This window comes from Lynx canadensis, chromosome A3, assembly GCF_007474595.2.
Source record: "Lynx canadensis isolate LIC74 chromosome A3, mLynCan4.pri.v2, whole genome shotgun sequence".
Classification (NCBI taxonomy): domain Eukaryota; kingdom Metazoa; phylum Chordata; class Mammalia; order Carnivora; family Felidae; genus Lynx; species Lynx canadensis.
The window spans coordinates 89,995,342-90,020,601 of NC_044305.1; the positions used below are offsets into that span (position 1 = coordinate 89,995,342).

The 25,260-nt window shown below is 41.8% G+C and overlaps 1 protein-coding gene across 1 annotated transcript; it reads left to right on the forward strand.

The window, feature by feature from the left end:
* Positions 1-11,894: 11,894 nt before the first annotated feature.
* MTHFD2 (methylenetetrahydrofolate dehydrogenase (NADP+ dependent) 2, methenyltetrahydrofolate cyclohydrolase) lies at positions 11,895-24,729 on the forward strand. The gene is made up of 8 exons (XM_030310888.1): positions 11,895-12,016; positions 16,939-17,123; positions 18,906-19,028; positions 20,197-20,349; positions 20,828-20,935; positions 21,789-21,881; positions 22,260-22,385; positions 23,613-24,729. Exons 1-8 carry the CDS (start codon positions 11,916-11,918, stop codon positions 23,774-23,776), a joined length of 1,053 nt encoding a protein of 350 aa, XP_030166748.1. The 5' UTR covers positions 11,895-11,915; the 3' UTR covers positions 23,777-24,729.
* Positions 24,730-25,260: the final 531 nt, after the last annotated feature.

Sequence of the window (25,260 nt, forward strand, 5' to 3'; positions counted from 1 at the left end):
CCCACTCCTAAAGCTCAGCCAATCAGCAGCCTCCAAGCCGGGACTGCCTTCTCCTGAAGGCGTGGTCAGGTAGCTCTCCTCGACCTGGAGGAGTGGCTCACCGTGTGCTTGGTCTGCGTTGTTGCTGTTGGGTTCAGTCCCATCTTCTCCTTATGGCAGGAGTCTCTAAAAGCGCTGCAATTTTTAAAAATTTAGTTTTATTTTTAAATGGAAATATAATTCACATAATATGAAATTGGCCCTTTAAAAATACCACTCTAGTGGTATTTTTCCTCTATTTAGAGTTGCACAACCATCACCTCTAATTCTAGAACATTTTTCCCCAAAAAGAAACCCATCATTTCTCTTTCTTCCTTCTGGCAACCCCTGGCAACAACTGGTCTACATTTTTTTATATGGTCTTGCACCTGGACATTTCACATAAATGGAATTATACAAATGTGGTCTTGTGACTGGCTTCTCTCACTTAGCATAATATTTTCAAGTTTCATCCACATTATAGTACTTAATTCCTATATATCAGTACTTAACTCCTTTTTATGGCTGAATAATATTCCATTGTAGGAGTATACCTATTTTGTTTATCCATTCATCAGCTGATGGACATTTGAGTTGTTTCTACTTTTTGACTATTCTAAGTAGTGCTACTACCAACATTCCTGTACTGGTTCTTGTATGGATAAATGTGTGCATTTCTCTTGGGTATTATATCCAGGAGGGGCTGGATAGTATGCTAACTAAATATATGTTTAACTTTTTGAGGAATTCCCAAACTGTTTTCCAAATTGGCAGCACCATTTTACATTCACACTGGCACCTGTCTAAGGGTTCTAATATTTCCATATCCTTTACTATTTCCTAGACATTTACTATTGTCTTTTTTATTATAGCCATCATAGTAGTGGGTGTGAAGTGATATCTCATTGTAGATTTTGATTTGCATTTCCCTGCCAGCTACTGTTGAGAACATTTTCATGTGCTTATTGGTCATTTGAAACAAATTTATTTTCACCTTCCTTTAAAGTTATCTCAGCCCCTCAAAGGACAATACAACAACCCAAAAGGGGTTCCATTTCAATAACAGTGTAGCTCACCTTCTCCAGGACATCACCATCCCTTTGTTCCTCAACACCCACCCACCTGGATTCTGCACACTGCTTGAAACTGCAGAAATTTTTCTCATCAAGCTCTCCGGTGTCTTAGTTTTTAAAGTCCATGAACATTTTTTAGTCCTTATCTTACTTGTCATTTAGTTCTATCTGGACTATTCTACCAGACTTCTCATTTGATCACAGTGATTCCTCAAAAAACAAACAAAAAAAATATATAAAACCAAAAAAAACCTCTTTATTACTCCCTGTGATCTGGCTTCTATAAGGTGAGATTATAAGAAAAGAGGAGACCATGGCCAGAGATGTTGTAATAGTTTACTTTAGCCACACTTTTTTGTTAGCAAGTGATAGAAACCTACATTGTTCATATTTCTATCTGACCTGTCTTATATTTTCTTTCTTACTAGACTGTGAATTCTTTTCGGGGCAGAGATATAGGTAGGTCATTGGTCATCCCCATTGCTCAACACAGTGCCTAGCACACAGACACTAGGCACTCATGAAATGAATGGGGACATAAACTGGAATTCCTACTTTCATTGGGGAGATTGACACAGGAATAAATGATAATCAGTGCGGTATTACCTGTACTGATAAGATGTAAGGTGGAGGAATTCTAGACTTTTTAGGACTTGTCCTTAATTTCGTTTTCTAGCTTCATTGTTCAAGATTAACACTGTTCCCCAACAATTCCTTGCTGTTTCCCCAATAAGCCCTGGACCTCCTTGACTTGAATCCTCACCCCTGTTCTTGCAATTTTCTGTCTGGAATGCCCCAACATCTACATGGGGGACAACCTCATATGGCTGTGAGGATTAAATGAGTTCAGATATAGAGCTCACTTAGACTATTCTTAGAACATATACTGGATTCACTTTTGCTATTTATTTAGTTAGTTACTTATTTAAGGTTTATTTAATTTTGAGAGAGAGAACGCACATGCGCTTGCAAGTGGGAGAAGGGCAGAGAGCCGAGAAACAGAGGATCCGAAGCAGGCTCTGCCCTGATAGCAGAGAACCCAATGAGGGGCTTGAACTCATGAACCATGAGATCATGACCTGAGCTGAAGTTGGATGCTCAACCGACTGAGCCACCCATGCACTGCAACTTTCTCTATTTAAAAAGGAAGAAATTTTGACATGGTTTATTGAGACAGGAAAATGAAGGGACCCCCATAAAAAAAAAAAGCTGGCTTTTTTCCCTTTGCTTCTTTGCCAGCTTCTATTCTTGCTAGGACCTGCACCCCCACCTCACTCTACATATGCCTTGTAATAGACAAAGAAATAATGATATGTTTGGAGTCTTCCATCACAACAGATAACATCTAAGGAGGGACCAGGCAGTGTCCCTATAAATGTTCTCCAAGACCACTGACTCCAAACACCTTGATGCCAAGACCCCTGGCTTCAGGAAATGAGTGACTTATGAAGGACACTTGTATCCTGTCCTTGTTCTCACCAGTTCTTGGTTGCCTAAGAGTGGGGGAGGGGCAGAAAGAGGGAGAATCTCAAGTAGTCTCCACGATGTCAGCACAGAGCCCGCCTTGGGGCTCGAACTCATGAAACTGTGAGATCGTGACCTGAGCCGAAATCAAGAGTTGGATGCTCAACTGACTGAGCCACCCAGGGTCCCCTCTAGTATACATCTTTTAAAAAGCAAAAATAAACACAAACAAAAAACCCAGGTGGAATTAATCTTGACAATATATTTTACTTAACCCAATATACCCCAAATAATGTGATTTTGATATGGATCAATTTTTAAATTTTGAATGAGATATTTTGCTCTTTTTCATTCTAAGTCATCAAAATATGATATGAGTTTATTTTACATCTACACACAGCACGATTCAGACTATCCACATTTCAAGTGCTCAGCAGCCACAGGTGGGTAGTGGCTGCCATATGGGACAGTGCAATTCTAGATCATCTGTATGATCCCCTAACAATACAATTTCAGTACCATGGGTCCATTTGTGCTTGCTCTTGTTGGTACCAAAGTGCCAAGTTGTTAGGACTTGATGAAACATTAACAGGAGCAAATGATATGAAAACAACACATTAGCACCAAGTGACAGCTCCCTGATACCATGGTGGAATGAAGAAACCAAGGGAAAGGAAAATTGTAGGAGAATAGAGTCATAGCTCAGGAAATGGTGGTGCAGAACGCCCAGCGCCCAGTACCTGGCACGACCACACTCGTGTTGCAGGTGATTCCATTTCATCCAAGTGTAATCTGTCACATTAAGTAATGATGGTATTTTTATTTTATTAATTTTAGTAGTTTTGTTGGTGTTCAATTTAGAACTGTGTGATTTGATAGCTGTAAAAAGCTATAAACATAAAAATACTTCTGTATTTATACTTTTATATTATTAAGTAATGTAATTACCCTGAAAATATTTCTAAACAGCATGGGGAGAAAGGAATCCATGAAAGTTCTTCCCCCTCTTAATGGTTTGTTCTTTAAGTTGGGCCTAACCCCTGATGATATGAAAAGCTACCTATTTATTAGAAAACCTTTCAGGATAACTAGATTTGGGGATGAGAGAAGCGAGGAGTCTCAGGGATTTGGGAAAAAACAAAAACACACATAGGTCAATACGAGACCAGGATATCAATATAGTTCACTTAGGAATCAGAGATAAGATTTCTGAGTTGGGGGAGGGAGATCTCGAGCTAATTGCCAATTGCTACAGGGCAATCGCCACCCCCCCCCCCCCCGCCGACACCCACAGCCTATAGTTTACAAAGACAAGGGGAGGTTCACTCCATCCTTGGCTCAGTTGGCTAAAGAGATCCTAGCCCACCATCTGTTCACAGCAGATGCTGAAAGCAGAAGCTATAAGCAGTAAATTATAAAGTAGCCAGTATTGCCTTTTCTGAACCTCTCCCAACCCCCCCCAACCCCATTCATCACGCAGTTCCCCTTTCCAGCTCCCTCGAACAGAATTTGCAACCTTGCATTTTCATTCTGTGTAAGTGTCCTGTCTCATCATTTGCAAAACTCCAACTTTGCAGTGACAACCTCACCCGCACGTGGGGCCTCTTCCTACATGGCTCACAGCAAAGTTCCTGCCCTTCCCAGTGATGCTAGTCAGCAGCAGCTTGTGTTTTAGCCCCCCTCACAAGTGAGTGGGAAAAGACAGGCAGTCAAGTTGCTAAGCGGCCCCTGGCCGTTATCTCAGGACTCAGGTGGCAGATTGTGACAGAGAAATCCCAACTGAGCAGACACCGAAAACACTCAGCAAAGAAGCTGGGTGAAAGTTTCCACTTTGAAAATATCTTAAGTCTATGGTCAGACCTCTGTCAGTCACATAGACTGGTGAATAAAATACATGGGCAGGGCCCAGATGGCTTAGTCGGTTAAGCATCTGACTTCTGCTCAGGTCATGATCTCGTGGTTTGTGGGTTCATGGAACCCACTTCGGATCTTCCGTCCCCCCCTCTGCCCCTCCCCCCCAAAAAAATAAACATTTAAAAGTAAATAAATAAAATACATAGTCCTGGTCCTCCTGGAGCATACATTTGGTTGGAGAAGATAGATATTGATCAAATAATCACATAACTACTATTAGGAAGAAAAGCACAGAATGCATCAAGAGCATTCGGAGAGTCTAACAAGAGACATGTAAGAGAGACCGGAGAGTCTTGGGAGATGCTATTGAAGCCGAGCCCCCAGAAGATGAGTTGGCCAACTGAAGAGCCAGAGAAGAGGATCTGCTCTGAGCCAGCAGCATTCACAAAGGCTTTGAAGCAGGTAAGAGTTTGCTGTGATCAAGGCTGTGAAAGAAACCAGTGTGATGAGAGTGTGGCAGGCAAGAAGAAAGGTGAAGGGGGCTAAAGGCAGCCACAAGAATCTTGGATCTCATTTGAAGTAAGGTGGCCAGCCATCGAGAGGTTTTCAGGAGAAGGATGGTGCCAGCTACACTGTGAAATACTGAATCACTTAAGAGGCTAGTGCTGTTGTCTGGGCAGGAGATGGAGTTGACCCAGACTGGAGCGATGGAGAGAGGTGGATGGAACTGAGGCCTATTCTGGAGAAAGAATATACAGGTCTCAGTGAAGAGCTGGGTGTGACTCAAGGCTGAGTCCTGTGTTTCTGGCACAAACAACTAGCTGGTAGCTGGTTTTTCCCAATGACTAAGATAGAAAAGACTAGGAGGAAAATCAGCTTTGGGGGTAGATCAGGAGTTGTGTTTTGAATGTATTAACTCTGAAATGTTGATGATACGGATAGACACAGATGTGGAGCTCACAGAAGAGACCAGGATGGAGATAAACTTGGGGGTTAGCAGCATAGAGATAGTCACAGCCATGGCTGAGAATAAAATAGCCGAGGGGAGAGTAGAGAATGCCAGGATAGAACCTGATATTTAAAGGCCACATAGAGGAGAAGAAACTGGCAAAGGACTTTGAGAGGAAGAAGCCAGAGAAGTAGAAGGGAAACTAGGAGGGGATGTTATGAAAGCAAGAGAAGAGTGTTGAAGAATAAGAGAGGGGGTCAACCCTGTCGAGTGATCTTGAAGCTTCCGGTAAGATGAAGACTAAAGGGAAAGTCTATGAAAGCAGCGACTATGGGGAAATCTGATTCTCGCCTTCAGGTTCCACCACAGTGATTCAGGACAGAGGCCTTGTAACTGCCTACATGTTCGGGAAGGGACCGGGGCAGGAACCAGATGTACTGATGAAAACTTCTGTCACCCAGGCATGGCTTGCAGTACTCACCGAAGAGTAGTAGCTTTCTCTGAAAGCGTACTCTTTCTTGAGTGAGCAATAGTGACAAAATTCAGGTCAAGTTGCTTTCTGTCATGGAGAGATCCCAGTGACCCTAAAGTTTATAATGCCTCTTCTCTTACATTTTTTTCAGCATTTTACTTTGCTCTGCCACTGACCAGCTGTGCACCTAGGCCAAGTTATTTCACCTCTTTGTGTCTTACTTTTCTCATCTGTAAAATAAGAGTAATAATAGGATAGGTATGAGGATTGGATAATACATGTAAAACACAACTGTGCCTAGTATATGCTGCTATTATTAGTCTCAGAAACCAAAGTTTGGGTTGCTGACTTCTTTCCTATTCTCTTAATTTTCAAAAACTAATTTTCTTGTGTCTTGAAAAAAGAAAGGAAAGGAGTTTGAAAAAATAGTCTGCTATTTACTAGCCATGTGATTTTGGCAAAGTTACTAGCCTCTCTGTGCCTCAGTTTCTTGACTAGAAAATGGGAATATTGTAGCATACTACTTTATAGGGTTATTATGAGGATTAAATGAGTTATTAAGCATAAAGCATTTAGTTTATTTTTTTTAGTATTTATTTTTGAGACAAAGAGACAGAAAGAATGTGAGCAGGGGAGGAGCAGAGAGAGAGGGAGACACAGAATCTGAAGCAGGCTCCAGGCTCTGAGCTGTCAACATAGAGCCCAATGCGGAGCTCGAACTCACAAACTGTGAGATCATGACCTGAGCTGAAGTCGGATGCTTAACCAACTGAGCCACCCAGGCGCCCCTAAGCATAAAGCATTTAGAACATAAAGCCTGGCACACAGTGTTAGTTATGTTGTTCTCTGCAGCAAATCACTCCCCTCAATATTACTACCACCTTTAATCTTGAATGGAATAAAATCAGGACAAATAGAAAATGTGTTGAATTATGTTCACGATAAAATACAAGAGGTAATTGATTTATAATTAATCATAAGGAAATAATAAGCAAGAACATGATGGACTGGCATCTAAGTACTGATGTTTGGAAGACCAACAGTATTTTACGTAACAATTCTTGATTGGTGCTGCTCTCAGAATCATGTATTTTTAACCACTTTGGTAAAGCATCATCTCTGTATTCTTTTTTTTTTAATGTTTATTTATCTATTTTGAGGGAGAAAGAGAGAGAGTGAGAAGGGGAGGAGCAGAGAGAGAGAGGGAGAGAGTAAATCTCAAGCCGACACCACAGACTCGGGGCTTGATCCTACAAACTGCGAAAACATGACCTGAGCCAAAATCAAGTCAGACGCTTAACCAACTGAGCCACTCAGGCGCCCCTCACCTCTATTCTTTTTTTTTGGGGGGGGTGCAAGTGGGTGAGGGGCAGAGAGAGAGAGAGAGAAATGGGACTCTTGTTCACCTGAAGCGGAGCTCGTGTTCACCCCATGTGGGACTTGAACTCACGAACCATGAAGTTGGTATTCTCCTGGCACAGAACAAATGCTCAATAAGTGGTAGGTGATATTAGAGCAGGGGCTCTGGAGCCAGCCTGTTCAGCCCCTGCCCCTTCCCTTACTAGCTCTGTGAACTTGGACACATTCCTTAAACCTCCTGTGCCTCATTTCCTCTATCTGTATGATGGAGATAGTAATAGCACTTACTTCATGGGGTAAATGTGAGAATTACATAGGATAATATACACAAAATGCTTAAAACAGTGCCTGACACATAGTCAGTGTTCAGTAAAGGTTAGCTATGACTAGAATGATTATTAATAGATGTTTGGTCATTCCTATGCTTTGTGCTTGCATGAATGAGATGAGTCATGAGATATGAATTCTCTTATAAATAAGGCCACACTGTATTGGAGGAGATAGACAGGTGCAAAATAATCTCAAGATGTCATTCTGAGGGCTGAAAGAAGATAGTCCTATATGCTGTGACAGTCCAGAGGAGAGGGCAGTTCATACTGTCCAAGTTGTGTTGGAGCAAAGATTTGTTGGGGCACCTGGCTGGTTCAGTCAGTTAAGCGTCTGACTCTTGGTTTCAGCCTCAGGTCATGATCTCATGGTCCATGGGTTTGAGCCCTGCACTGGGCTCTTGTGCTGACAGTGTGGAACCTGCTTGGGATTCTCTCCTCTCCCTCTCTCTCTGCTCCTCCCCCACTCTCTCACTCTCTCTCTCAAAATAAAATAAACTTTAAAAAAATTTTGATTTTGCCTGTGTGTGGTCCCGATTCTTCCTTATGTGTCGGTGAAACATTTGGGGCCACTCAAAGTGAAGACCAGACATGCCAGGGTGACTATGTGGGTTGAGCATCCGATTTGGGCTTAGGTCATGATCCCAGGGTCATGAGATCAAGCCCTGAGTCAGTGCAGAGTCAGCTTGGGATCCTCTCTCTCCCTCTGCCCCTGCCCCCCACCCACCCACGCACCTGTGCTGTCTCTAAAAAAAAAAAGAAAAAAGAAAAATTTCTCTATCCCTCTCCTTCTGCCCCTCCCTTGCTCACACACTCTCACTCTCTCTCTCAAAAAAAAGTGAAGACAAAGACACAGGCAAAGCTTTTAAGTCAGGCAGACTGGGGGTGCAGCCTTGAGGGATGAACAGCAGTGGTTCTTGGGAGCAGAGAGAGGAGGCCAACCAAACACCAGGTAGAAGTGAAGTACTGAGTGGATGGCAGAGCAAAGGAAGAGGAGAGCAGAAAGGCTAGGTGAGCCTGACTATAGAAGGGCTTGAGAACCTGCACCCCACAGGATTTGGACTAAAAATCAAAGCGTAAAGTATTTTTGTTAAATAAATGATATTTCAATATGGGGGAGCATAGAAGTAAATCCTTGTGTTGAATATATTAAAAATATTATGGGGGCACCTGGTGGCTCACTTGGTTGAGTGTCCAACTTCGGCTCAGGTCACGATCTGGCTTTTCGTGAGTTCCAACCCCACATTGGGCTCTGTGCTGGCAGTGCAGAACCCGTTTCGGATCCTCTGTCTCCCTCTCTCTCTGCCCCTCCCTGCTCGTGCTTTCTCTCCCTCTGTCAAAAATAAATAAACATTAAAAACATTATAATAATGTTCTCATGGTTTCACTCTTGAGAGTTCACAGTTGGGGAAAAGAGAATTTTCAAAATCTGTTCAGAGGGTTAGGTGTCCAGACATCTGGGCATGTCTGTTTGCTTTCCCTCTTCACAGCCACCACTGTAAGATCCAGGTGACTGGAAGGGCCTCTTCACTGTAGCTGACTGGGCACAGGTTCTGCGAGTCCTCTGACCCATACGGCAGTTCATATCTGCTGTCTAGAGTGTTCTCGGTACCACATGCCTTTTTTTCTTACTTCTTTTCTTGTTCACTGTACGTCTACCTTACCCCCAAGCACCATGAGAGTGTGAAATCTTACTGGTCTTTTTCTTTTTTTTAATTCTGGAATAATTTTAGACACACAAAAGGTTGCAGGAAAAGTTCAGATAATGCTTGTATGCTCTTCACCCATTTCCCAGTTGTTAATATGTTACATTTGCCACATGCTTTATCAGTTTGTCTTCATGCATATCCATTGGTAGGGACTGAATTGTGCCCTCCCCCAAATTCATATGTTAAAACCCTAATCCCCAGTGCCTTAGAATCTGACTGTATTTGGAAATAGAGCCTTTAGAACAACGAAGTTAAAAAGAGGTGGTTAGGGTGACTCCAAATCCAATCTGACTGGTGTTCTTATAAGAAGAGGAGATTAAGGCGTACACAGAGAGATACCACAGGTGTACTGCCATAGAGAAAAGGCCATGTGACCACAGCGAGAAGCAGCAGATGCAAGTCAAGGAGAGAGGCCTCAAGAGAAAACAAACAAACCAACCCTGCCAACACCTTGATCATGGACTTCCAGCCTCTAGAACTGGGAGAAAATAAATTTCTGTTGTTTAAGCTGCCCAGTCTGTGATATTCTGTTATGACACCCCTAACAAACAAATATTTAAACAGGTAACCCTAGGGACACCTGGGTGGCTCAGTTGGTTGAGCATCCGACTTCGGCTCAGGTCATGACCTCACGGTTCATGAGTTCGAGCCCCGCATCAGGCTCTGTGCTGACAGCTTGGAGCCCGGAGCCTGCTTCAGATGCTGTGTCTCCCTCTCTCTCTCTCTGCCCCTCCCCCCTGCACTCTCTGAAAATTGAATGAAATGGTTTTTCTAAGCCATTAAGTCTCTCTCTCTCTCTCAAAAATAAATAAATATTAGGGGCCTGGGTGGCTCAGTCAGTTAAGCGTCCAACTTCAGCTCAGGTCATGACATCGCAATTTGTAAGTTTGAGCCCTGTGTAGGGCTCTGTGCTGACAGTACAGAGCCTGGAGTCTGCTTCAGATTCTGTGTCTCCCTCTCTCTCTATCCCTTCCCTGCTCATGCTCTGCCTCTCTCTCTCAAAAATAAATAAACATTAAATTTAAAAATAAATAAATAGGGGCGCCTCGGTGGCTCAGTCATTTGAGCGTCCGACTTCGGCTCAGGTCATGATCTCATGGTTTGTGGGTTCAAGCCCCGCATTGGGCTCTGTGCTGACAGCTTGGAGCCTGGAGCCTGCTTCGGATCCTGTGTCTCCCTCTCTCTCTGCCCCTCCCCCATTCTCACTTTGTTTCACTCTGTCTCTGAAAAATAAATAAATATAATAAATAAATAAACAAACAAACAAACATTAAAAAACCAGTAGGCTATTAGTAGTTAAATTTCTGTGGAGTCAAAAGTTATATGTAGGTTTTCGACATAATGCCCCTTTATTTCTAAAGGCAAGTACATTCTCTTATGCAACCACTATATGATTAGTTAAATCAGGAAATTACACTGATACCATGCTATTAGCTGATCTACAAAGTTTATTAATATTTTGCCAGTTTCCCTGTAATATCCTTTATAGCAAGGAGAAAGAAAAAAGAAAAATGAAACAAAGAGAAAGAAAACCATTTTTTTTTGTTCTTAATCACACATTATGTTTAATTGTCATGTCTAGACTTCTCTAACCTAGAACAGGTCCTCATTCTTTGTTTTTCATGACTTTGATATTTTTCAAAGAGTACAGGCTGCTTTTCTCGTGAATGTCTCTCGATCTGGGATTTCCTTGTGATTAGATTAATGTCCTCTAGTAAATTCCAAAATTTTAGGAATGTGGCTTTTTCCTGGACTGTTTGTTTTAATATTCCAGGTCTGTGTTCTCTCCTCTTGGTGTGTAAATGAAAAAATCTGTAACAGTTTTCAGGGGACTTAATGGCTTAGAAAAACCATTTCATTCAATTTTCAGACTTAAGATTATTAGGTGATACATCCTCCTCAGTGCACCATGTGTGTTTGTCCCACTACTGATGGTCTTAACTTTGATCACTTAATTAAGGTCATGACTGTCAGGTTTCCATATTGTAAATTTACTATTTTCCCCCTTTGCTATTAATAAGTATTTTGTGGGAGAGATACTTTAAGATTATGCAAAAAGGGTGGCCAGATAAAATACAGGAAGCCCAATTTAATTTTAATTGCAGATGACCATCGAATACTATCTTAGTATAAGTATATCCCTCTTCCCAAATTATTTATCTGAAATTCAAATTTAATTGAGTGTCTTGTATTTTTACTTGCAAGATCTGGCAACCCAGTAAGTACCTACCTGGTTCCTAATCCAGTTTCACCCAGTTGTTTTGACATCTATCGGTGATCCGTTTTTACTATCATTTTGTCAAATAGTTTCTTTCTATCATTCTTCTGCATTTATTAGTTGGTATTCTGTCTATCTTCCTATCCACTCTTTACGGTGCCTGGCACACAGTAGGCGCCCAGATAATTGTTCAAGCAATGAATGAACAAACTCTTGTTCGCGTTAGCCGGGCTTCCGTGACACTAGCTGTGTTTGGCAGGGGCTTGCCTTCCTCAGCCAATCTCTGCAGGCTATCGAAGCTTCCGAGCCTTTCAGGGCCTTGCTCCTAGTTCTTCTTGCTCCAATCGTAAGCTGGACTTTACTGGGAAGGGACCAACGGGTGCGGGCGGGAGGCGGGGCCTGCCACGCGGCCGCGGTATAATTGCGCTGCCCGCGCGCGCGCTTCTCTTCTGGCGCGGACACCGGCGCGGGTGATGGCTGTTCCTTCCCTCGTGTCCACGTTGGCCATCCGGCTGCTCCGGCCCGCGCAGAGCTGCCACCTCCGTCATCGCCCCTTCCACCTCTCGGTAGCTCGGTAAGAGGATCGGGAGCCAGGTCAGCGCCGAAAGCTGAGGGAACCGAGGGCGGGGGGCCGGCCGGGCTCCGGAGGGGCGCTGGGGGACGTTCTGCTGAGCATCTCCGTCCCGGGCGGTGGCGGGACGACGTGGCAGTCGCGCGCGGCCCCCGGCTGCGATGTGGGCCATCGTTCCGTGGGATGGACTGATACCCGGAACCGGCCTTTTAGAGGAAGCAGGTCTCCCGCAGCCTCGGGGCGTCGCCCTCTCTTGGGGTCAGTCCGTCCGCAGGACGGGGCCCACGGTGCGGAGCGAAGGGGCAGGCGGGCTCTGGGGCGCCCCGATTAACGCAGGACTGTACCGAGGTCACTGGCCAGAACCTGCCGGCCGCCCTTGGCTGTGATGCCGAGCCGCTTGCGGAAAGCAGAGGGTACGCTTTGGCGAGCGCCGGGAAGGGCTCTGAATGAGCAGCCTTCATTGAGAGTCCGGACCCTAGCGGCGGAGGGGGTTGGTGCAGTCTGATGAAATCCCGGAGCCGGCTTGCTCGCCGGGTACCCGCACTTCCCTCCTCCTTCGGGAGGTGGATGTGGCTCGGGCTGCTCTTCTGGCTGCCTCTTTCCCCTCCCAGGAGAATACATGTGCTGTGTTCACCAGGGCTTTGATGCAGTCCACCCGGAGTTGGTCTGCCAGGCTGAGAAACTGAAGGGTTAAATACCCAAGAAAAGGAGAGAAAGAGCTGTTTGCATTTTCTTAGGGAGGTAATAGGTTTTTTCCTGATCTTTCCGGACCTCAAACTCCCATTCTTAAACCTAGGTTGAAGGGTCTTCAGGGGGCCTGTGATTTGTCACCCTAAACCTGCGCACTCTCACGCCCACCTTTAGAGCCTTTGCATTGCCGGCGATCTAAGCCTTGTACCAGCAGCTCTTTCTTTCATGCAGGCATTGCGCTAAGCTGTGTGAATTCAGGGGTGATCAAGTCTTCTTTCCTTAATGGAATTCAGGGGGCAGAACACATGTGTAATTTCCAGTCAGTGTAAAAATGTTATTAGAGGCATTGCCAAGGTGCTGTTGTAACACAGAATGCGGATTAATACGTTTTTGAAAGAAGACCCAGGACACTCAAGACTTCTCTTGGTCTTACCCTGACCTGCATTTCCAGTCCCATCTCTCATTACTGTCTGTTCACCTCCCTCTTGTCCCCTTCCTGAGTTCTGGCCATGTGTGCCTGTGGCTTTCATGACTGAAGAGATTTGTTAGGATCCTCAATTCATCACCTAGAAAACTGGACCAGTTTGTTCACTCTCCAGTAACAAATGCCCTCCTTTGACTTGCCTTTCTGAATGAACAAGTAGGCTCCACATCTCTGAAGGCAATACTGTGTTTGGTGTTTATGGTTTCCTGGTATTGCTTTGATCACTGCTGGCTAGTAAATGTAAAACAATGATATATTTTATGAGTCTGTGTGTATTCCTTTTTTGGCGAAGAGGGGGTTGGCAGAGAGTTTCAGGAGCATAAACTCATGGTTGCAGAGATAGTACTATAGTTTAGGACACAGTGGGGCATAGGGAAAAATGGACTTTGGAGGCAGAGGTTTGAGTGTGTTTGAATCTTGTTTCTACTGTCCTCAGTTTCCCCTTCTATATACCAGTGTTAGTATAATAACCCCAAGGTAACTGAGAGTAATGTATGTAAAATTCTTAGCAAAATATCTAGTATTTAATAGATGTTAGTTCTGTCCCCCTTTGTAGCTTTCTTTACTCATTACTGGTTCCATTAATTAGTAGATAACTGAAGTCTTTCTAGAATAACCTGATCAGGAATCATAAAGTGCACCTGAAAATTTTTTTATGGAAAATTACAGTGCTGTAAAGCTATTGAATTAGGAGAGTAAAGATACTACTGAGTTGGCTTTTGGTTTTGAATTTTATTTGAACAGTCCTTGTGACTTTTTTCTAGTCTGTTCATTCATTATTTTATTTTATTTTTATTCATTCATAATTTTAATGGAAGATTTTCTAAACACATCTGTGAAAGCATTTAATTCTTAAATAAGTGTTAGTTAATATAGTTAATACATTTTGGATTCCCTATGGGACTAAGTTGAGCCTCTGTTTCTTTTGGGGTAGCAGTTATTTTATCTGCCCTTTGGCAAAAGAGATGATGGGAAATTAGGTAATGACTCACTGGCAGGACTGTGTTTCACATTCTGCAGAGCTGTATATGCAGAGGAAGGCTAAAACAGGTTCTGTTACAGAAGATACTCATTGTGTTGTGGCTTTGTTTTTGGTTCTTGTTACTCTTTGACAGTTTTTAAAAAGCTAATTGGCATAACATCCAGAACCTGCCTTTGGGACTTGGAACACTGGGTTCTCTCAGAACCCTGTGTCCTTAATTTGAGTATATCATTCTTAGCCCCAATGTGCTGCTATCATTTTCTCTAAGTTCATTGCTTTCAAAAGGAACCTTTTAAGGAAGGGTAGTTTAAGACTTTCTGAATATTTATACATGTGTATATACGTTTACACACATATCCTTATGAGTGTATAAGTAGATAAATATATCTATTATATATTAAGGATGTGTGTGTGTGTGTGTGTGTGTGTGTGTGTGTGTGTGTGTAACTCTAACCAATTTCTCCAGGGTTGGGAAATGCATTTCTGGACTGGGGCTATTCCCCAGGAATGTTGCCAGAGGTGTTTGTGTTCAAAGCCCTTTGAATTAAGTCCCCTTCAGATGTAATTCTGAAATAGATTTGCAAATGTGAACATGTTTTCAGTTCCTTAATATACCATGGGTATAATGAGGTACTATTATATACTTTGTGCTATGCTAGTATCATTACATAAAATGTGGGTAAAAGTACCTCGTTTACTCTAAAATTATATCTTTTTAATACCTCCCAAGATACAAGTACAAATTAATATAAGGTTTAAATGTAAAATTACTGCTGTACATCTAAGACATTTTCATCTGGTTTAAAGCAGGTATTTAATCTTAATACAAATGGAAAGGAAGCATGGATGGCTTAAAGACTGTTGGAGCTTTGGGGCGCCTGGGTGGCTCAGTCGGTTAAGTGGCCGACTTCGGCCCAGGTCATGATCTCGCGGTCCGTGAGTTCGAGCCCCGCGTCGGGCTCTGTGCTGACAGCTCAGAGCCTGGAGCCTGTTTCAGATTCTGTGTCTCCCTCTCTCTGACCCTCCCCTGTTCATGCTTTGTCTCTCTCTCTGTCTCAAAAATAAATAAACGCTAAAAAAAAAAAAAAAAAAAAAAAAAAAGACTGTTGGAGCTTTAAAATTCCATTGTAGTTAACAGTGGCATTTATGTGTGTGTGTATGTATGTATGTATGTATGTGTTGTAACTCACCACCCTAAGAACAAGAGTCACATGCCAGCCAGACACCCCTAGTTAACAGTGGTCTTAAGAATTAATCATTTCTGGGGCACGTATAGAGCAAGTAACTCTTGATCTTGAGGTTGTAAGTTTGAGCCCCACACTGGGTGTAGACATTACTGAAAAATAAAATCTTTAAAAAGAAAAAAAGGAATGAATCATATCTGACCTACAAGATAACTAGTACCTTGATGTTATTATCCCTGACAATTAAATATGTGCTGTAAGGGGAAATTGTTTCAGTATTTCAAATAGTTGTATATCTCGGCCTTGAGGTTGGAGCATTCTTCATGATACTGAGGACAAATCTAAAGGGGACGACTTGTTTACACTGAGACCTTTATGCTTAGGGAGCAGATGCTAAGAAAACCAGGAATCTTCCACATTGGAACCCAGGAAGAGCTGCATAAACAGTTCTTATCGGGAAGAGATGGCCTTTCAGAGATCTGAACATGATTTGGGGAACTGGAGGTTCTTTTGGACCCTGAGTTTTCTCCATTGCCTCACCCCCAGTAGCAGTTTTGCATCTCTTGCTCTGTCTACCATGAGTGTAACTGCTGTTTTCTCTCTTTGCTTTTTTCTATGTCTTTCTTCGGGGCCTCCCACCAACAGGTCCCCTGTGGTTCTAGTGTGTGAATGTGGTTTGGGGAGAAGCTCTTACCAGTCTAGGTTAACTACCACTGCTTCCACTTTCCTGAGCTTTTGTACCAACTGGACCACTGGCCTGCCTAGAAATTGTCGTCCTTGATGTCAGATACTCACTGCTAGTCAGTCAGCTGTGGAAGGGCCATGGGGTTCCGGGGTAGAGCACACTGCCACCCATGAGATGGAACCTCTACTAGTCTCCTCCCAGCCCCTATTCTTACTGGGAAAGTCTTCTCCAGGAGGGGCTGGGGGCAGCAGTTGTTATTTTGAGGTTTGACCTGTCCAGAATGTTGTTTATTGGTTTAATTGCATAACATAATTTATATATTTGAAAGCATCATAGAAATTAAAAGCTAATTGACTTAACTGGGAAATGGTTTGAAACATATGACTGGATGCGAATAACATGGGCAAAACACAAACTACAAACGGTATATAAGTGCGTAGGAGACCCTGTTTGACCTCATAGTGATGATGGGTCAAATAAAGCAATGAAAAACTTTTTTTGGTCTATCAATTTGTCAATGATCAGGAGGCAGAATGGTGTGGCAGGAAGAGCCTGGACTCTGGATTCAGACAGATCTGGATTTGAGAGCCAGCTTGTCAAGTCCTCACTGTCACTTCACTCTCTGAGCTTCAGGGTGATAATGATAACTATTTCCGTCAACTTTATCTTCCTGAACATGTAGCTGGACACAGATTTACCACTTTGAACCTGGCCTGCAGATTTCCATTGTCCCTCAGATTAGGCACCATGTGTTTTAATCTACTTTTTAAGTTTGGGGGTATTTAATAATATTTATTTATTTATTTATTTATTTATTTATTTATTTATTTAATAGTTTGATCTTTACTTCTCACAAAAATTTAAGCTCTCTGGTATTGTGACTGTTGTTGCCTTCCACAGAAATGAAGCTGTTGTCATTTCTGGAAGGAAACTTGCACAGCAGATCAAGCAGGAAGTGCGGCAGGAGGTGGAAGAATGGGTGGCATCGGGTAACAAGCGGCCTCACCTGAGCGTGGTTCTGGTTGGTGAAAATCCTGCGAGTCACTCCTACGTCCTCAACAAAACCAGGGCAGCGGCAGAAGTGGGTATGTGTCACTCTCAGACTCTGACTGCTGCTAAACTGTGGCTTACCTGAGGCAAACTTCATTGTCATTCATTATTTTGTCTGATTAGAAGACAGTCAGAGGAGGCTAATGTGATTGAACTGTATCCAAAATGTTGTCATAAAGAAATCCAGCCTATCTGCTGGGGAGGTTTATAGACTAGGATGGAAGGAATATGGTTGGTATTCTTGGTGCCTTCTGGAATGTAAGCTAAATTCTGTGACATTGACAAGTGACACAACACAATTTACATTTGCTTTCCTTGAGCAATAATGCAAGTCTGGCTGAGATGTTTGAGTTTGATTTGGTTGAGGAGACCTCAGTGATGTGGCCTAGAACACCGTCCTTGGCTTGAAGGAAGTGACTCTGACTTCTAGGAAATAGCTTTCAGCTTCTCCAGCAATTGAGTCCAAAGCCAATTAAATCATGCAGGTTAGAGGTGGTTAGAGTTTTGAATGTAGAAGCCGAGGGTATGGGTGATGGGAGGTTTGTGTTCTAGGTCTTGTTATACCACAGACTTCCTGGTCTCAGTTCTGCCTCTCCCTGCTCCTCTGTGGGTCAGTGGTGTGAGCCCCTGGTGCTCTTCCCTTCTGAAAGGCTGTGAAACGACGTGTGGGTGGACCATGAGCTTTTAGTACACTCTGTTCATTACCACTGAGGATTGAGGCTTCCTGCCCTTTTCTTTGTTGGTTTTACTTATTTCTTTTTTTAAATTTAAATTTAGTTAACATACAGTGTGATACTGGTTTTAGGAGAATTCAGTATTCATCACTTATATACTTACCCAGTGCTCGTCACAAGTGCCCTCCTTAATACCCATCACCCATCTAGCCTATCCCCCACCCGCCTCCCTCCATCAACCGTCAGATTGTTCTTGTTAAGAGTCTCTTGTGATTTGTTTCCCTCTCTCCTTGTTCCCCTTCCCATATGTTCATCTTTTTTGTTTCTTAAATTCCACATATGAGTGAAATCATATGGGGTTTGTTTTTCTCTGATTTATTTCGCTTAGCATAATACATTCTAGCTCCATCCATGTCATTGCAAATGGCAAGATTTCATTCTTTTTGATGGCCAAGTAATATTCCATGATACATGTACCACATCTTTACATTTTTTTAATGTATATTTATATTAGAGAGAGAGAGAGAGAGAGAGACAGTGTGCAAGTAGGGGAGGGGTAGAAAGAGATGGATACAGAATCTGAAGCAGGCTCTAGGCGCTGAGCTGTCAGCACAGAGCCTGGTGTGGGGCTCGAACTCATGAGCCATGAGATCATGACCTGAGCCGAAGTCGGACCACCCAGGCGTCCCTATACCACATCTTCTTTATTCATCAGTCAGTGGACATTTGCTCCCCTTTTCTTTGAAAAACCTTTAGAACCTCTAGAAAATAGCAAGCTGTGGCTTTTTAAGACACTGGGAGGTAGCACAGTGCAGTGGAAAGAACATGGACTTTGGAACTGGAAGGATTGCCTTCACTGCTAACTGGCTTGTGTTTCAATTTTGCTGAGTCTCAGTCTCCCTGTCTGTAAATTGAAGTTAATGAGGATAGCGTAGAATAATGTATAGAATTGTCAAGCCAACATTCTGTAGTGTGTATATTTGTGAAGGTACCTTTTTAGGTGCCTTGGGAACTGATTCAGGCTTTTTAGCTACCAGGGTTGAGTGTGATGAAAACATTCTAGGTTAGAATACCATGGCAGGCAACATAACATTGCTCATTAAATGCCTCAATGTTTTTTTTAACCTTGAAATAATCTTATAGGAATCAACAGTGAGACAATTGTGAAACCAGCTTCAATTTCAGAGGAAGAACTGTTGAATTTAATCAATAAACTAAATAATGATGATAATGTAGATGGCCTCCTTGTTCAGCTGCCTCTTCCAGGTGAGTTTTGGGCTCCACCACTTAGAATGATTTCTGAGGAGTAGAGGATTCTTAGTTACTTTATATACCTGGCTCCTCATGTGGATTTGACTTAAAGGGAGTTAAATTCAAAAGAGTGAATATGTTATTAGATATCCACAGCCCTACTCAGAATACTAATTGCTCCTTAATTTAGTATTGAGATTATTTATTTATTTATTTGATTAAAAAAATTTTTTTTAATGCTTATTTATTTTTGAGAGAGAGACAGAGTGTGAGCAGGGGAGAGGCAGAGAGAGAGGGAGACACAGAATCTGAAACAGGCTCCAGGCTCTGAGCTGTCAGCACAGAGCCTGATGCAGGGCTTGAACCCACAAACTGTGAGACCTTGCCCTGAGCTTAAGTTGGATGCTTAACCGACTGAGCCACCCAGGCACCCCTATTTATTTATGTATTTATGTATTTATGTATTTATTTATTTATTTACTTTTAGGTCTTTTTAAAAAAATTTATTTTGGGGCGCCTGGGTGGCGCAGTCGGTTGAGCGTCCGACTTCAGCCAGGTCACGATCTTGCGGTCCGTGAGTTCGAGCCCCGCGTCGGGCTCTGGGCTGATGGCTCAGAGCCTGGAGCCTGTTTCCGATTCTGTGTCTCCCTCTCTCTCTGCCCCTCCCCCGTTCATGCTCTGTCTCTCTCTGTCCCAAAAATAAATAAACGCTGAAAAAAAAAAATTAAAAAAAAAAATAAATAAATAAATTTATTTTGAGAAAGAGACAGAGAAAGCAGGTGGGGGAAGGACAGAGAGAGAGGTAGAGAGAGAATCCCAAGCAGGCTCCATGCTGTCAGTGTGGAGCCTGATGTGGGACTTGGACTTACGAACCATGAGATCACGACCTGAGCCAAGATCAAGAGTCAGACGCTTAACTAACTGAGCCACGCAGGCACCTCTGGTATTGAGATCTTGATACAAAATGGCATTGGAGGGAAGCAGTTGTACAAGAGGATATTGGCTTTGATATTAGCATTTGTCTTTGCCTGGTGTGTGTTCCTTCTGTGCAGACAAACAAGTAAATCACAGAGGCAAGTCGTGGAAGGGGAACTGGTTTGCATGATAAACCAGATAAGTTGGAGTCAGACCGTCGTAACTATACAACAGTGACTTAAGGCCACTACTCTGACTTCTTTTTCAGAGCACATGGACGAGAGAAAGATCTGCAATGCCGTTTCTCCAGACAAGGATGTTGATGGCTTTCATGTAATTAATGTAGGGCGAATGTGTTTGGACCAGTATTCCATGTTACCAGCTACCCCATGGGGTGTCTGGGAAATAATTAAGCGAACTGGTAGGTCTATCCTGTAGTTGTATGTCTGTGTTAACTATTATAAAAATAGTACTTACAGATGATAAAAAGTCCTACAGTAAGCAGAATGGATGCTCCGATACTCCAGCCACACATCCTCTAGTCCTGACCCCAGAGCCTACCTCTCTCTGCAGTTGCCTGTTTTGACTGTTTGCCTACTTTAACTTTGTTGCTATTTAATCCAGAAGCCCCCATAAAGGAAACTTAAGATTTGATTGTGTTGATAGTGCACACTCCTATAAAATTTTGTAGCTTACAGGGTGCTTTCTCTGTCTTTTTAGCCTTCACTCTATGTAGCAGGTGATAGGCCCCATTGACTGATGAGGCAACAAGCTTAGTAACTCCCTTCGTTATCACTGGTTTATGTCCAAGGCTATCTGTCTGCCTTTTTCTTTGGTGCTCATTCTAAGATAGTCTAGCACTCTTTTTAATGCAAATATATATATATATTTCTTCATAGGCATTCCAACCCTGGGGAAGAATGTGGTCGTGGCTGGGAGGTCAAAAAACGTTGGAATGCCCATTGCAATGCTACTACACACAGATGGGGCTCACGAGCGCCCTGGAGGTAAGGCAATGGAGCTCTGAGGAGTGTTCCCTCCTCCCTTTTGTGCAAACCTTCAGAGGCTGTCCTATGTTTGTTAAACTTTGCATGTGTATTTATTGTGATTTTGTTAGCAGATATTTGGCATATTTGGGGAATAATCTTGGTAGGACAAGCTGAACTCGTGTCACCTGAGACTTTTAAATGCCTTTATTAGGGACCTACTACAGAAATGGATATGCCTCAATTAAATTTGAGTTTTGAGTGTAAGCATGGTTGACGGCGATTACACATTTTCCTTTATGGCTTGGATAGTTGGGGCTAAGAAACAGTTCAAAGTTAGTATCCCATTGTATGTCATTTGATAGAAAAAAAATCTGAGACCATTGTAAAGGATTGACTTGAAAAGGCTGTAGTGTGTCATTATGTCAAGTTCTGTGAGTTTGAAAAGCCTCATAAATCAGTTATCACACGTGATTATCATATGATCTTACATGATTACATCAGAAATAATGGCAAAACTATGTACTTCCAAATATGTTTCAACACGCTTATTTTTTAAACCTTGAGTAATTCTAGTGACATTGTGCTTAGGAAAAGTAAAATTCTTGAAAGGCTGCTAAATGGGATAAGGAATAAATTTAATTATATATGATTCAAAAGGATAGAGATAGGATGAGGGGATGAAAGTTATAAGAAATTGGGTATTAATTTCTGAAAAGTAAATGATACTGAGCTGGCCAGAAAATATGGTACATGAATTAAGTCAATTATTTTTTTCAGAGATGGTGAATTTCTAAAATGGGTTGGTTAATTAAGACCTAATCCAATCTCAGCTTTGATTCAGAAATCAGGACATCTATGTTTTAACTCCTAGGCGATGCCACTGTTACAATATCTCATCGATACACTCCCAAAGAGCAACTGAAGAAACATACAGTTCTCGCAGACATTGTGGTCTCTGCTGCAGGTATGAACACCGGGGAAGGGATGGAAGGACAGCCCTTAGAATCTTAGAATTTGCCTGCCTCTCTGCTACCCCATTCCCATTCCTTTAGAGATGACCCTCTGAGCTGCCCACAAAGATGAGGTGGGAACTGTACGCGCGGTGTTGGTTTTTGGCTTTTCACTATAGACTTGGTGGGTAATGTTACTTCAAATGGGCCCAAATATTTCTGTTTACTGTGTGACGTTTCAGTCGTTCCTTGCTTAACAGTTTTCACAGGTTTTCACGAAATAAGCTTTTTAGTTCTTCCATGTCCCTTAAAATTGAAATCAGATAAGACTGTGACAGGTGGAATCTTTTTTTCGGTACTAGTGACCATTCCTGTCATTCCTGTCTCTGCAGGCATTCCAAATCTGATCACAGCAGATATGATCAAGGAGGGAGCAGCAGTCATCGATGTGGGAATAAATAGAATTCAAGATCCCATCACTGCTAAACCCAAGTTGGTTGGAGATGTGGATTTTGAAGGTATATGGTATAATTTTCTTAAAATATAAAGTCAGTAAATACTACCTTTAATGGACATTTAGGACAGATCATTTACTTTTTCTTTAACTTTTAAACTTACATTACTCTGGGGGCGCCTGGCTGGCTCAGTTAGTAGAGCATGCGAGTCTTGATCTTGGGGTCGTTGAGTTTGAGTCCCATGATAGGGGTAGAGAGTACTTTAAAAAAAACAACAACAAAAAAAACCACTTAGGTTACTCTGGTAACTTAAAATGTATCCCACATGAATTAAAGAGAAATCTTTTAAGAAATGGTAGCCATTCTAGAATCATTTTAGGATGTTTATATCATAAGATTATGGGGACCAGCTATAAGCTTTTCAGGAAGGTGTTCATTCTTTCTTTAGGGTTACTTCATAGTTGAAACGACTTCATGACTTAACAAGTCTGAAAATTTAATGAAGTGACTTTCTGACATCATTCAGTCTCCTAGAAGGTGTTACAGATTTATCATTTTCACATTGAAAGGGGAGATCACAAACCTGAACCTGTTAAAAATGGTCCAGGAAAAAGTCACGTTCCTGACTTTTGAAGTATACTAGTAGATTTCTCCTTTCAGTTTTTAAGGTATCATGTTTATCTCAATTTTATGCTGTTAAGTCTGTTTCTAGCTTTCCATTTCTAATAAGCAATCAGACACAAGGCTAAGTGCTTAAGTATTTTTGCTTTAAGATTGCGTTAAAAAAAAAATCTTCTCACTTTCCAGAAAATTACTTTGTTTGGTGCTTTGGGTAAACAGTATATAGTTAAAGAAATCTAGTAAATAAATAGTAAAAAAATAAAATAGAATAAAATTAAACTGTTGTAGGTAGGTATTGTTAATATATTAATATTAATAACATAAAAATAATTATTATAGTTATGCTTCACATACAGTTAACCCATCCAGGTATTTCTTTTGAAATTGATTTAATATGGAGGAAAAGTATGACTAGTAAATTATAGGTTATTTAAATGTATAAATATTCATTGAACAACTCCTTATTATGTGAATGTTATTTTATTAGTATGTTCAAAAAGCTTTACCCCTGAGTCATGTAGATATGATTTTTTTTTTTAATGAGTTTGAGGTTTATGAAGGTGCTTACATATATTCTTGCTTTTTCTTTAAATGCTTCTTCCATGGTATGTTATGCATACATTTCCTTTGCTATAATTAAGGCAGTCTGCCTATCCTGTTTCTATATAGGCGTCAGAAAGAAAGCTGGTTACATCACTCCAGTCCCTGGGGGTGTTGGTCCCATGACAGTGGCGATGCTAATGAAGAATACCATTATTGCTGCAAAAAAGGTGCTGAGGCTTGAAGAGCGAGAAGTATTGAAGCCTAAGGAGCGTGGAGTTGCTACTAATTAACTGTTGTGTCTTCTGTCACAAACAACAGTCCAAGCCAGTTCAAGAGGCAAAACAGGCCAACAGAAATGCAATATTTTTTATTTATTTTACCGAAATGGTTTAAAATGATGCTTTGTATTTATTGAAAGCTTAAATGGTTGGGAGTTTGTGCACAGAACTCTGCAGTACCTCACCACGGAGCACGCCAGTATCATGCTGGGTCGTGTGATCCAGCCAAGAGAAGCCATCAACCTAGTGATTAACATGGAGGACATTGTCACAGTGAGAACGGATGCTTAACTTTGTCAAGCCACTTCAGTTAAAATTTGCCTTTTCTAGGATTGCATTTCCCAAGTGCTATTCCAATAAGAGTTGATACTCACTTTAGGTTCCAAACCTTTTGAGTTCAACTGGTTAAACCAAAGGAAAAGTGTTGCTAGAGAAAATTAGGGAAAAGGTAAAAAGGAAGAAATGGTAATTGAGTAGAAAAAAATTACTCTAATTTACATACATAATGTATGTAAAAACTACATGTTAATGGTGTCCTAAGCTGTCATTTCATGGCTTAGTGTTGGGAAAATGTTTAGGGTGGTTCCATGTGTTGTTAGTCCTCGTTTTATGTGCATTACATTCATGAGGTTTCCCATTTTTTTCTAGGATTGAAAGGCTTATTTTATAGATTTGTGTGTATTGTCATATTTGGTTTTTCCTATATCCTTAAACTTCATTGTTACATCTTTGTACTGTTGAGGGTGTCTGTACGTTTCCTTGGTATATCTTGAAACTATTTTTGAAAAACAAAACTCGGGCTTGATAATCATTAGGGCAGCTTATAGAAGTATGCAACTTACTTTTCCACCAAAGACTTGTCAGCAGCTGCCTGCTTTGTTGTAACCTGTTGGCTTTCCCCGATAGGTTTTTGAGAACTTAATATTGAATTTAATCAGACTTTCTGATTAAAAGGGTTTTCTGTGTGTGTGTGTGTGTGTGTGTGTGTGTGTGTTTCCCCATTTTTTTTTTTTTTTTTAATAAAACACTTCTGACTGGGGTGGAGTGAGTTTCCAAAATACCGTATCTTCCTGCTACAGTTTTAGTTGTGTCCTAATCACAGTTAATCTTTTTCATTGGATGTAACTGACATAGATATTCTTGTATTTGGTGACACCTAATCCTGTGCCTTAAATTGATACAAAGCACGGTGGAGAAACAAGTCTAGTCCTTTTAGTCTTACATCCCAACAGATTGTGCCAAGCCAGGAGCTTAATCTGTAAGATTCATGTCAGTGGTTAGGCCTATTCTAGGTGCTGTCTAAACCATGCAGCTCAATGTACACACATTGTTGGATTTACACAGCCCTTCTTGATGTGCTTGCCATTGCCCCCCTTCACTTTGCCCCCTTCCTCTGTATACATTTATTTTTTTCAATGTGTGTGTTTGATTTGACAGATTGGAAGGTGTTTGCTGTGCGCATTTTGAGTCTGAGACAGGTGCCTGTGTATCCTCTC

Excerpts from the sequence above, each read along its gene's own strand:
- MTHFD2 (XM_030310888.1), top strand. The coding sequence starts at position 11,916 with ATGGCTGTTCCTTCCCTCGTGTCCACGTTGGCCATCCGGCTGCTCCGG. Across the intron at positions 20,350-20,827 it reads GGAAATAATTAAGCGAACTG|GCATTCCAACCCTGGGGAAG; the intron begins GTAGGTCTATCC and ends ATTTCTTCATAG. Across the intron at positions 21,882-22,259 it reads CATTGTGGTCTCTGCTGCAG|GCATTCCAAATCTGATCACA; the intron begins GTATGAACACCG and ends CTGTCTCTGCAG.